The 13,085-nt window shown below is 40.9% G+C and overlaps 1 protein-coding gene across 8 annotated transcripts in view; it reads left to right on the forward strand.

Annotated features, from left to right (window-relative positions):
- The window catches only part of NTRK3 (neurotrophic receptor tyrosine kinase 3), a 1,498,428-nt gene that overhangs the window by 378,364 nt on the left and 1,106,979 nt on the right, over positions 1 to 13,085 (forward strand). For all 8 annotated transcript variants that reach the window (XM_069222726.1, XM_069222728.1, XM_069222731.1 and 5 more), the window contains exon 3: positions 9,113 to 9,187. In XM_069222726.1, coding sequence (XP_069078827.1) covers positions 9,113 to 9,187 — 75 coding nt within the window. The remainder of the gene's footprint in view (positions 1 to 9,112; positions 9,188 to 13,085) is intronic.

Genomic DNA, 13,085 nt, shown 5'->3' on the forward strand with positions numbered 1-13,085 from the left:
TTTTTTTTTTTTACTTCAGGACAGGGAACTGTGTGCCAGAATTATTTAATGTCTGCCAGCAATATTATTCTCATGCTGCTGGCAGCCAATCAGAGAGCTCACTCTTACAGGAGCCTGACTCTCCTATGAGCAAGATGGCTCAAGGGAAATAAAGCTCCATGAACCAATCATCATGCAGGATTTTAAATTGGTGCACCTGTGAGAGTCTTCAATACTCTTACAAGCCCAACAGGCAAAATGTGCAATTAGTTTCACCCTTAACTTCTCAAAAACCACTGAACAGATTTATATCAAATCATGAAAAGCACAATCTACGGACCAAGTTCTAGCTTCCTGCCGAATTTAGTGTAATTTTGTTCAGCAGTTTTTTTAGGGTCGAGCCTGCGTCTCATGCACTTGCGCATGCGTATCGCTAGTGAGACCCTTTAGGAATTAGAATAGGGCTCAGAGCCCCATCCAAGTCACATCAGTGTCTTTCATTGGTTTGTGGGCTTGCCTGTTAGAATCTGCTTGTTTTGATTAGTGGAAGGCACGCATACGTCATGCCTTTTCCGGTGGGTAGCCCTCCTCGAGCGCAGCAACCAAGTACAGAAAACATGCGAGGCTCGCTGTTTCCTGTCAGGTTTATGGACTAAATTTTCTCTATTTTTGCAGCGTGATCTCGCTTGGCAGAAGTCGAGCGCTTTGCATAATATCGACCCTGTTACACAGTTGATTGCACTTTTGCCGGTTATGTACATAATTGCACTTTTACTGATAGGTTTCATTACGAGTAAACTGTAGCAGCGTGATCGCTCTGTTTTTTTCTTTTAATGTGGCAAGAAAAATCCGGTTGGGAGTGTACAACTGGTAATAGCTGTAACTCGGAAAAATGTGAGACCGTTACATTGCAAATGCTTGTTTGTAGCTTGTCTTCAAGAAGTCTATAGAAAATGCATGGGGATTTTCCATTGTGGAACTCCCCTTCTTTTCTCAGCCGCCGCTTAACGGATCACCCCAAAACGTACCAAGTACATGGAAATTCGTCAATCGATGCCAAAGTTTTGAGCAACAGAAAAAACACTTGTTTAATGGAAAAGCAGGCGACCACCACTAGAACTATATATCTATATATCTCTCTCTCTCTCTCTCTCTCTCTCTATATATATATATATATATATATATATATATATATATATATATATATATATGAAAATATCTATGTATAACGTCCTGGAGGCACTATTTTATACAGGTTATTAAAGCACCTAAATGGTTAAAATCAGTGAATTCTCAATGAGTGTTCATTGCATTATTTGAATTCATTAAGGTGATAGACAGACTAAACTGTGTGATCATAAGTACACAGTTGTGATGACATTGCCAGAAAGATGGTCACGAATCATATGCAGAACTATGTACATTGAACTACTCAAACAAAACAAGGTAGCTTAAACGTGAACAGTTCAAAGTCAAGGAAAAAGTGGTAAAAAGGTAACTGTGTGAAAAATATAATTTCTATTTCTACTCCATCTGACTGCTTTACTGTGCAGTAAGTTCAATGGTTTATGACAAATGGTTACAGCAGGTACTGTGCACACTGCGCAGTCTGAACCGGATGGCATGTGAAGCATTACTCATGAAGTACAATAAGAATAAGGCTGAATGGCGTAGACAATGTTTGGCTTACAGAAAGGAATTCATGTCCTGTGGATCTCTGATTCTCAGAATCCGGGGCGGTTTCTCAATTACCCATCCTTGTCAAAGGTGAGCTGCATGATACTTGAAATCAAGCTTCCTGAAAAAAAAAACCTGGGGATACACAAAAATACAATACAAAAATAGATTTGTAGATTTCATGAGCCATTGAAAACTGTGGCACCTTGATCAAATCTCATCAAAACACTGAACCATACAATGTGAAATAGCATCATGCCCTAGCACTGGAACCAAATCCACGGACTTTCAGGCATACTTAATCGTATTCCATATGCAGTTTAGAAAACTGAGTCTGCCTATCAAACACTGAATGAAAGTTGCAGCTTAGATGCAAACAGTCGTTGTCACTAAGGGAATCTTCAGTATAAAACGAGTTACCATAGGGCACCTTGAAAATTAAATGGAAGGCCCTCTTCCCTGAAATACATTCCGAAAGGCACGCAAAGAGCTCCATATAAGGATGGACTTAATTTAGGGTTCTAGCTTCGACCCCCTGGCTTGCCCCTTGTGACCCCTGGCCCTACATTTGCGACCCCTGGCCTCATAGGTGAAAAAAATCAGTGCCAGGAACAATGGGGTACCTCGTCCTTATAGACATCGACTGGGGCTAAAATGTGTGTTTTTAATGTTTTTATCACAGTAATCGTGAATAATAATATTCACTATTATTGTAATTAAAATGTAGTCCATTTAGCTGGAATGTGACCCTTCCTGACAGCTGAGGTAAGTAAAAAATTCATTTGAATGTATGTTTTGTGCATATGTTCACGTGAGAGAGCATTTATGTGAGAAAGAGAGTATGTGTGATCGTGTATGCATGTGCATGCTTGTGTGAGGTAACGTAAAGGTCAAGTGTGATGTCACTTCGGCTACCCCTGGCCTTTTGGTGAATTGACGTTTATGTATATAAGCCACCTAAAAGTAAGCAAACACACTACATTTATTTACGGATCAATTTTGAATAATGAATTGGAAGAAGGCTTAAATGCTGTTTAATCCTGTTTACCAAATGCGAAGCTCTTCAGTGTGTGCCAGGGTTGTGCATTGAGTTTAGTCAAGCCATGCTTTACCAAGCTTGCATAAATAAAATGGAAAATGCTCAAGAATCTAGTGACAACTGCTGCCACTGTATGGGTAGTTGAGTGTTGACATGCCAGTATAGAAGTGGGAAGCCTACTAAGAGTAGAGAGTATTTGGCGTTGCAGTGACCGCATCAGTTTGGCTGTCTCAGTTAATGGGAAGTGCAAGACCCTGCAAGGACAGAAGAGATGTGACTGAAGCCATATTTACATAAGTCATGGAGCACTCCCATTTGTGCCTTGCTTTGTTAGACAGTATTGTCTAACATTTCTCCCATTTTTATGCTTAACATCGCTCACACTTTCAGGCTCCCCTCATGTTCATTCTTCTTCTGATCGGATTCTTACCTTTCTTGTGTGTCTCACTGTCTCACCTTTCGTCCTACCTCACTGTCCTTCATGATCTGCCTCATTTTGAATGTTCCTCCTCTTACTTTAGCAAGACCATTGCTGTTAATGGTCATCTTGTGCTTGGTATACCAACACATTTTTGCCTTTACTGTTTTTGTGGGCCATAGAACGCTGAACCTTTTACCCTGCTAACTAAGAGTAAATTAATTGTTCTCCCCTTTTAAACATGATTAAATTAGTGAACACCCGATTGGCACATTTGACTTACATTCATGCCTATGGTATTTGGCACAAACATAATCCTGGGCCTGTAAGCGAAATGTCACCCGTGCGCTGCAGCACACTTTGTGCCACCCACTGCAGTGACACAACAAACCCAACACCAGGCCTATGATGGAAACCTGGCAGAACAATTTTTAAACTGCTAATTCGATATGTGAAAATAAAATAAACCCTGTTGACAGGCCTAAAACATTCCTTTTAAATACTAATATTTTAGACATTAATGTTCATAAAGGCACAGCATGTGATATTTATAGTTAGGGCATACATAAGTTGTATGTCTCACATGTCTTTACAGTGACTAGCCCCTCAATGCTGTCTTCACTGTAGCAGAGTTGGTTGTTTTGTATAAAGGCAGTGGAGGTTATTGAGGAGTACAGGACGGCATAAAATTGGATTTTAGTGTGTTAGTGCAAGATGTGGGTGGGCACTAGGGATACAAAAGTACACATTCCATACACAATCCCAGCTTGAATGTTTAGAGGAACTGAATACATTGGCCATCTCGAAAAAGCACAGGATAACACTGGGAACGTTACCCCATTGGTTAGAACATCTCCAGGAGACATTCCCATCCAAATCTTTTTGTCAGGCATAAATGTGGCACCTCAAGGCACCCACTGCAGAAAACCCCCAGACCTGTGGAAGACAAAGTGAGTACTGAACCTGTTGTCTGAAACCTGAGAAAACCCTAGAAGACTGGAACTGCTCTCCTTCTTACACCCAGGTCAAATTAGAGGACTCTAAGGACCATAAGGCTCACCTCCTCTTAAAACTGCAGGGACACAACAAGTTACAAGATACTTTTTCCTACAACTGTCCAACTTAACTGTGGCAACTGAACCTTCCTGTTGGCCTCTGCATGCTTCCCTGTGAGTTTCTAAGTGCCTCCCTTGATGTTCTGGGGGACTTTAGAAGTGTACTCCCTCCTGTGCTTTTTGGGACTTAAAGGACTAAAGTCTTAAAGTAAAAATCTTTGACCAGGATAGTGTTTCTGATCCATGCTTCATTACATAAAGAAGGCTTCTAGCATCAAGGAAATGTAAGTGTTGACAATTTCCTTGCTTGCACATCTGGCTTCATGTGCTGGGCATTGGGGATGCTCACCTGAGATGGACTCTTGCAGAGGAGATATGCTTCAATTTTGATATGGGTTTTATGCCTACCTTCTTTCACATGTGTAACAACCCCAGGAATGAAGGGAACAATTTGTGGAACAAGTAATAAAGGATATATAAGAAAATGTGTCTTTTTAGCATGATCACAGTTAGACTTGACATTCTGGATTGGCCTTCCCCAAAACATTTGCTTTCACTCTGTGTTTTTTGCAGAATGTGTTTTTTTGGCATTAAGGCTTTTTGCATTTTTTCTCAAATAACCAATGTTAGAGTGCTTGCATTCTCTCCCTCAAACAAGGTAACATTGGCCTACATCAAATTTGCACATTTATTTTACTGATAAATCCCTCGTAAATTGTACTACATTTACCCAGGGCCTCTTAATCAAATGCTACTAATGGGTTGCAGCACTCAGTGTGCCACGCTCTAAAATAGCCTTTTAAAACATATCACAGATTTCCACTGCAGCCTTCAATGCAGTTTCAAGCAACTGTATCGACCTGGCTAAAGAAACCTTTTGCTGGGCACAATCCTACTTTTTGATACTTAGTAGCCATCCTTAAGGTAAGCTGTTAAAGCTCAGAGTGCAAGGTACATTGTATTTAAAAAGTAGGATATGTGGGTTTAGGTTTTACATGTCCTGGCAGGGAAAACCTGTTTTGCTTTATTTACCTTACTGAATGCCAAATTCAGTTTGGGATATGCCATTGACACTCAAATGCGCCCCTCCTACCAGCACCTAATGACACCATAATTGCACCATGGTCGTTAGCACAATAGTGTCAAAAACTTTACGCTTTTGTGGCGCATTGCTACACTAGCGTAAACTTTGACTATAGTGTAGCAAAGAGTAAGGAGGCTCAGCTCTGTGTCAAGGGGCATCATTAATTCTCTGCTTTCACAAAACAAAACATTTACAAACAAATGTTTACAAAAATTTATTTGTGTCATGCAACTTAACATGAGTCTTGGTCGATTAGGCCCAAAATTTCTATAGTTAATCAATGCTTAAATATTCTAGACAAATACATAACATTAATATGTTATTATGATCCACTAATACATTTTATTCTACATGTACATATTATTTAAACCTTGAGTACGAATTCTTTATTAATTGCCATGCACGGAATGGCGGCCACTCAAGTGGGCACATTTTTCAAAGCACACTCGTTCCTATGTTAGCCTAATTCACGTAATCCTTAACCCTTAACAAATGCAAATTTCACTAGTAATTAATTCAGCTTTCAAACCTGTCAGGAGATCCATGCTCCCACTCGTACCCAGGACAAAGTTGTGTATTCCAGTGGTCTGTTGGCTGACCGCCTGTCAAGCTATAGGTACACAAAGACTGCAAGAATTCCAAATTCCTGAAGGAGCTCAGCTGACCAGTTTGTACTATACCTTCCATAGAACCTGCTGGTGTCTGCTTTTGGAGTAATTCCTGCTAACGCACCACGGAATCCTAGCTATTATCTACAGCGAATAGTGGATTATGCGCTAGAGGACGATGGATCGAAGCAACATAGGTTTGAGGGGATGTCATCAATGAACGAAAGGTTAATAACAATCAATAATATTAAACTCCAATCAATAACCACACCAGTTTATTAAGAAGAATTCATAGATTATTTCCCTATATTAACAATGCTAATGTCACGAAAATAACTCTCAAACACAAATGATAAGCATATAAGATCAATAGCGGTTGGTTAAAGCATCTTATATATCTCAATTTGATCAAGACAAATAAACAAATTATCTCCAAAAGAATCGCATTTATTAACAATACAAAGACCGGTAACAATGGCAAAGTATACATTAGTTCAGCATCAAATGATTTCAAAATATGTCATGAGCATTTCGAATTACTTCCCAGCAAATTAACATCGACATGTTGGGCTTCATGTGAAAAGAATTTAGTAACACAAATTTTGAAAAAAACTCTTTATCTCAATTAATGATAAAAATATATTATTAATATGCAGCAATTAAGTCATAAGTTGCAGCTGGTACCTAGAAAGCAAAAGAGACATATATTACATTACAGTGACATACATTACCAATAGTAAAAGTAGAAACAGCAAGTAGCTTGCTTCAGTCAGGGGACACCATCAGTTAAGGCCTAACAACAGCTAACCCACTCAGCCAATACGAACTTCTTCTGCTCAAGTCTGCTCTCCAAACTCTGAAATAGTAATAATCATACTAACTCCTAGAGAATTCTACCCAAGTTGTTATACTAAATCCTAATAAGCTTACAATTGGTCACTCCATGGGGTGGTTTCATTTCAGCCAATCAACAACTAAATTGATGACCTAAAACACAACAAATCTATGCTGACTATAACATTTTCTTCAAGAATAACATTTCCTCTTCCGTCTCGTCTGTAGCTCCATTGTTTCACTGCCTCTCAAATATCTTGTCTCAGGAAGAAACTTTTACTGTTTCAATTCACTTCCATGCTCGAGGAAAGTCCAGATATTTGTAGCATTCTCAAACAATAGAACATTTCAACTTAAGTTTTACAAGGTCATGTTTTAACCAATCATTGCTTAACGCAGCAACCCACTATGGGTGGCTGTGAACACATCTACACAAACTTCAAAGACACTTTCAAATAAGCTTTTGAATCATGAAAAATAACCATAGCTTCTAGTAAGAATTTCGCTCAACTAAGAACAGAAAAGCGAACGTTTTCAAAAGTCACTCGTTTTGCATGTTAATTCATTACACATTTTTGTATAAAAATCATTAATAAACATATTAGAAAAATCACACTCCTAACACTCAAGTGGTACTCCCCATGTCCCGTGCCCTTGGCTGGTGTTGCAGTGTACTCCCCTTGTCCCCAAACTGCATGAAGTGGAACTTAGAAGATTTTTGATAAATTTTTACCTGGAGAACTGGCAAACACCAGGATCACCATCAAAGCTGCAGTCGCCGACGTAGAATCACTGGTCAGCTTCAACTTACCATCTTGACCTGCTGAAGAAGCTCCAATTTCTAGAAACGTTTCGAAGTCTGAACATAGAGGACTTCCTCGAGAGTGACGCCAAGCAGCATCGGATCAAATTTGAGGCCCTCCTGGACACGTACTTTCCCCACTTGGAGGTTTCCCGCACTGGTAGCCCACTCTTCAGTAACTCATTGTTGTCAAGCCCCACTTTAGATTCAGCTTTCGGCTTGCCTCACCTCTGACTTGCTGACAGCCACCTTTTCTCCATAGAAGTCTATATATCAGAAAAGAAACTTCTTTCCAGGACAAACTTGGTCCCTGTATCTGACAGGCGATCCATTGTGTCAGCCTTAACATTTGACTTTGAGTCAATGTAGCTTGACCAGATACCGGAGGTTGACACTTTGTGCTTTTTGGAGCTGTTTTTATTTAAAAAATTATAAAATTCATGTGTCTGGTTCCCTTTACTGGATTTTTGTTATTTGGTTCAGTTACAATACTCTTATTTTTATAAATGGTAGTAGGATTTGTATTGTGTTGTGTTTTTTTTTTTTTCTGTTTTGGTAATTCTAAATGCTTTACACACCTTCTCAAATTAAGCCTTTCAAGTCTGTGCCATGGCTATCAGAGACTGAGCTCAGGTGTAAATTAATGAAGCCTCTACTGGACCTAACAAGAACAGTGGAATTATTACTTTTGCTGGACTACCGTCCACCTCATTCATTAATCCACTTTCTCTTAGCATCTAAATTATTTATTTATTTCAATGAAACTTATGAACAGAGCACAAAGATTAGAATGAAGAATCTGCCTAAAATGATGAGACAGTCCAATGTGCCTGTCCCACTAGGGAAACCAGAAAAAAACAGGAGTATCTCGGTAGATCGACCTATATTGTACTCTAAACAAATTACGGTCTAATCAAATTAGTGGAAGATGTTTACTGTCTCCTCGGATAGATATTTTTTAACTAATAGCCACTTCCAATAGATTACCTAAGAGGCGAGGCCCCTAACGACATTTAAAGATATGCTTTACAGCTTTTAGTGTGCAAAGGTTGCTACTCAGAAGTCCCGAAAGTAAAAATTCGAGCAGTGCGCTTTGGATGCTCTCAAGACTATAACATGAAGTATGACATTTTCAGAAGTTCGACTTTAAAAGCAACAGTGTTGTACAAATTGGACTCTTAAGGCGCAAAATTCATCTCTGAAAGTGTCAGCTGGTTATAAGTCTGCAGAGCATGAGAACTAGTGGTATAGAAACCTAGGCAGACAGACATTGGGCCTGATTACAACTTTGGAGGAGGTGTTAATCCATCCCAAATGTGACGGATATACCACCAGCCGTATTACGAGTTCCATAGGATATAATGGACTCGTAATACGGCTGGTGGTATATCCGTCACTTTGGGATGGATTAACACCTTCCTCCAAAGTTGTAATCAGGCCCATTGTCCTGAGTAATAGTTGGCTGTGCACTATTGTCCTTTAATGCGTTACACTTAAGGGTTTGTAATCAATGAATGTACAAAGAAAGTTAAATCAGTGTTTTGTATATGCAAATGGGTACAATATTTTCTGTGAATACATTCAATTAAAATGCATGTTTTACCTCTGTTTTTCAGATACATTGAGCATCGGAAGGGGTTGCACACACTGAACGCAGTCGAAATGGAATTGTACACTGGACTACAGAAGTTGTAAGTACTACAATATGAATGTGCCTTTGTAGATTAGGTTAATCCCTCTCCAGAGTAGCGCCAGGCCACATTTCTATAACAGTCAGTTAATGAAAAAGACACTGTTAAAGACAATCTTGAAGAATAGTGGCTCCCCTATCTTAACATCTTGAGGGTTGTTTTTGCCCTAACCATGCCCCGTACAGTACAACTGGAGCAGGTTAAACGTAATTGAATAGTTTACATCACCCAGTATAGTGAATTTGCAATTCCATTTTTCTCCAAGATGGTATTTCAGATGTGAAAATGTGATTTCTAAAGGCACAAAATGGCTTTCTGTGAGGCTACCATTTTAATGCTTTTTATGTTGTTGGTGGTTTTTGGTTCGAAAAACGGATTCCCTGTGCATATTGTGCTTTCTTTTAGCAGCCATATTGCCAATAAAGTATTTTTTTTAAAACTATCGTGATTTTCCTCAGTCAATATTAATATGTGACCACAATTAAACACTATTTGACTATAATAAATGCACTAAAATCGTCGTTTTTTGGCTGGGCCACAGAAGGTGGGAGTCAGAATGAGGAATGGAGTGCACCTAGGTGCACATATGTGTTTGGCCGGTTGTCTCAGGCCAGCCAAATACACAGCCGGGCCGGAGAAACTGAGGAGGTCCCAGGGTTGTTTCTGAGTGGCAGTCCAAGCTGCTCCGCTTATTCCTGATGCTCTTTTCATGCTAGGTTTAGCATGAAAGCAGTGCCAAGATTGCTGGGAACCCTATGCTGATGTCCCAGCAGTGAATGCTGCCACTACTACCCCATATCCTGCATCATGGTGCACGGTATCTTAAATACGGCGCACAAATGGTGGCAGTAGGGGGGCTCAAGGGGCCGTAAGTAAAATGGAGTTGCATGCATCTTAGCACTTCTTTTCTTAAATCTGGTCCTAAATGAGAAAACAGTGTTTAGAAGTCAATAGGGGTCAAAGGGTTACTTGAGGTTGCGAGGGACCGGTGCAAACCCAAAGTTCAGGCCATGCATGATGGAGGGTAGGCCAGCTACAGAATCCACAGAGGGCCCACTGAACCTTTGATTGAGCAAATCATCAAGGTTGAGGGCACGATGCATAGTTACTTGCAAAAATCAGCTGCATATCTCACTTCTGAGAGCCAGGACTCAAGGGGCACCTCAGGCAAGGATAGGACTTACAGATGGCTGGGTCCAGCAGCAAGAGGAGAGTTGTAGGCAGTCTTTGGTGTCTCTGAAACTGCAGAGAACAGGGGGCAAGCCAACCAGCCCTTGGAGAAGCTTGGGTTCAAGGATGTAGAGAACAGATACAGTCCTTCTCACTTCAGGTAAGAAGCAGCAGGCAGCAGGTCAACACAGCAAAGCAAGTAGCAAAGCAGAAGTCCCTACTACTGCAAGGAACACAGCAAGCAGTAGGTCAACACAGCAATGGAGTTGCAAAGTGGCAGTCCCTCCTGGCAGGACAGCAGTCCTCCTTCCTGGCAGAGTGTCATTGATTCCAGTAGAGTTCTTATTTGAATGGGCTTTGGGTCTAGTACTTCTACCCAAATCTGCCTTTAAAGTGGTGGAGACTTCAAAAGAGGACTTTAAAGATCACAAGATCCACGCCCTTTCTTCCCTGGCTCCAGACACACTACAAGGGGTTATACAGCCCTTTGTGTGGGGAGAGGCACAGCCCTGTTCAGGTATAAGTGAGGCAGTGATACGCTCTACCCCCATCAAGTGAGTTAATGGTCTATTAAGGCCCATTAAGTCACACTTAAGCTCCCGTTGTGTGTGACTGTCTTGTGGAAATGCACAAAGCCCAGCTGTCACCAACCCAGATGTGAATTCAGAGACAGGAAGAGGCACAGACTGTTAAAGTAAGACTAAACCAACTCCCTAAAAGTGGCATTTTCAGACTTACAATTTGAAATCCAACTTCACCATAAGCTGTGATTTTAAATTGTGACTCCAATGACACCAAACTCCAAAGTTCTATTTTTATCCAACTGAACATAATATTTAAAGGCTGCTTCAATGTAATCCCAGTGTTAATCTATGGGAGAGATAGGTAGTGAAATACGGATTTGATATTTTTTTTTTTTTTTTTATAGCAAATGGATACAATCATCTAGATGGACATACCTTTGGTGATACTTTCAGAATAACAAGCCCTGAACTGATATCCCCCAACTATACTTGATACAATATCAGAATATAAGGGGGTGTCCATATCAATAAGGCAAGCCTCCCGACTTTGCCAGAGTTTCACCACATTAGTAAAAGCAGAGAGCATGATACAATCCAGCTTTGCAACATCATTGAAATAAATTGGGAATGGTATCAATATTATTCATACTAAGATTAAACTTTGCATTGTCAATCTCACTTGTTACTATGTTGAAAAGCATTTGTCTAAACATGTTACTTCTACTTTTACAATTATCCTTTAAAGCCAACCAATCAACAAGGGTCCCTGAACACCAAGACTATGTGCAAAAGAACAAGCTGTTGTAATGTTTTGAAAACAATGGGAATCTTTCCCAGGGTGAAAGATTCAAACCCCTAGGAGACTGGGGACACGTTATTTAGAAATCATTCCTGTGTAGGCTGCTGCATTCAGTGCAGACTAATAAATATTTTCTAAATGGTGGGGCTTCTCCACTCCCTGGGGCTCTAAAGAGCAAACATGCACATGTAAGATCCCTGCAAGGGCTTTTCAGGCTACCTTTTAGTTGGGGGACTCAGGAGAAACCAAAGGCCCCAGTGGCCCCGCTGGCTTCCTGCCACAACATAACGTTTTCAGTAACCTGGCACAGGATGTGGTGTTGTTCTATTCCCATGTGTGTGGAACACAAGCAGAAATAGCTCAAGGATGCAGCTAGCTCCTTCGAGAAACAAGCAGGTGGGACGTAACACGCTTGTCTTCTCAGTCTCTTCTGTCTTGGGGCCAATGGGGTCCCACAAAACTCTAACTTGTATCAGGCGACTGGTGATTTGTCCCTGGGACATAAGTTGTCTGCGAGAGGGGGTGACACGCATTTACTCACCCCATTCATATTGACTATGTGAAGGTGCACCAACCTTTTGGTGTTCTCTGATAGTTTGCTTGGAGTTTATATTGAATCATCACGTGCTTATTTCTCTGCGAGGTCACAACAGGGGAACTGGCTTTGTATTGCATGTTTCCCACCCCGGAGTGGATGATTTACTTGATTTGGAGCTAACTGTGTCCCTGGTAGAGTAGCCATTATGACATTTTCCTCACGTCTCCTGGTCTCTAATTCTGATTTATGCCAGCAAGCCTCGTTTTTCTGCTCCCATGTCAGACCTGCCCTCTGCCTGGGTTCCTGAAGCTCTCTCCTGCTTTTAGGAGAGTCTTCCACAGCCTCGCCGCAGTCATCAAGCTGAACACCCTCCCTGCCACTCTCCCCAGGTCCTATAACCTCCTGGCTACTTGAAGGGCATCTGTGTTTAAGGAGTGTCAAGGGCAGGTCCATGGACATCCCAGACGAATAATACAGGGTCCCCCAGCAGGTCCATTCCACCAGCTGTACCTCAGAGGATATGAGGGGCCAGTGCTACTTGCACTAGAAAGACCAGTCCTGGTCCTGAGGGTCAATTAGAGTTAAAGTCATTGAGTCCATCCTTGCAATGGCATCAGTGTCTTTTCAAGAGTCTCTCCCTTGTGCAGGGGCTTTTAAGTGGTGGTGGAATGTTCTAGACGACAGGAACACTCTGCCAATTCTAGGATTCCATATTGTCACTCCACACTAGCTCCTGCCTTCCCACACATTATTCTGGACATTTTAAGATAGTGACATCATGGACCAGGCAATCAGTGATCTACATTGTTAGTCCTCATTCTTGCATTTAAAACTGTGAGGTTTTGGGAATGTCGACTGGAATCAGTA

This window comes from Pleurodeles waltl, chromosome 3_1 (genome assembly GCF_031143425.1).
Source record: "Pleurodeles waltl isolate 20211129_DDA chromosome 3_1, aPleWal1.hap1.20221129, whole genome shotgun sequence".
NCBI classification, from domain to species: Eukaryota; Metazoa; Chordata; class Amphibia; order Caudata; family Salamandridae; genus Pleurodeles; species Pleurodeles waltl.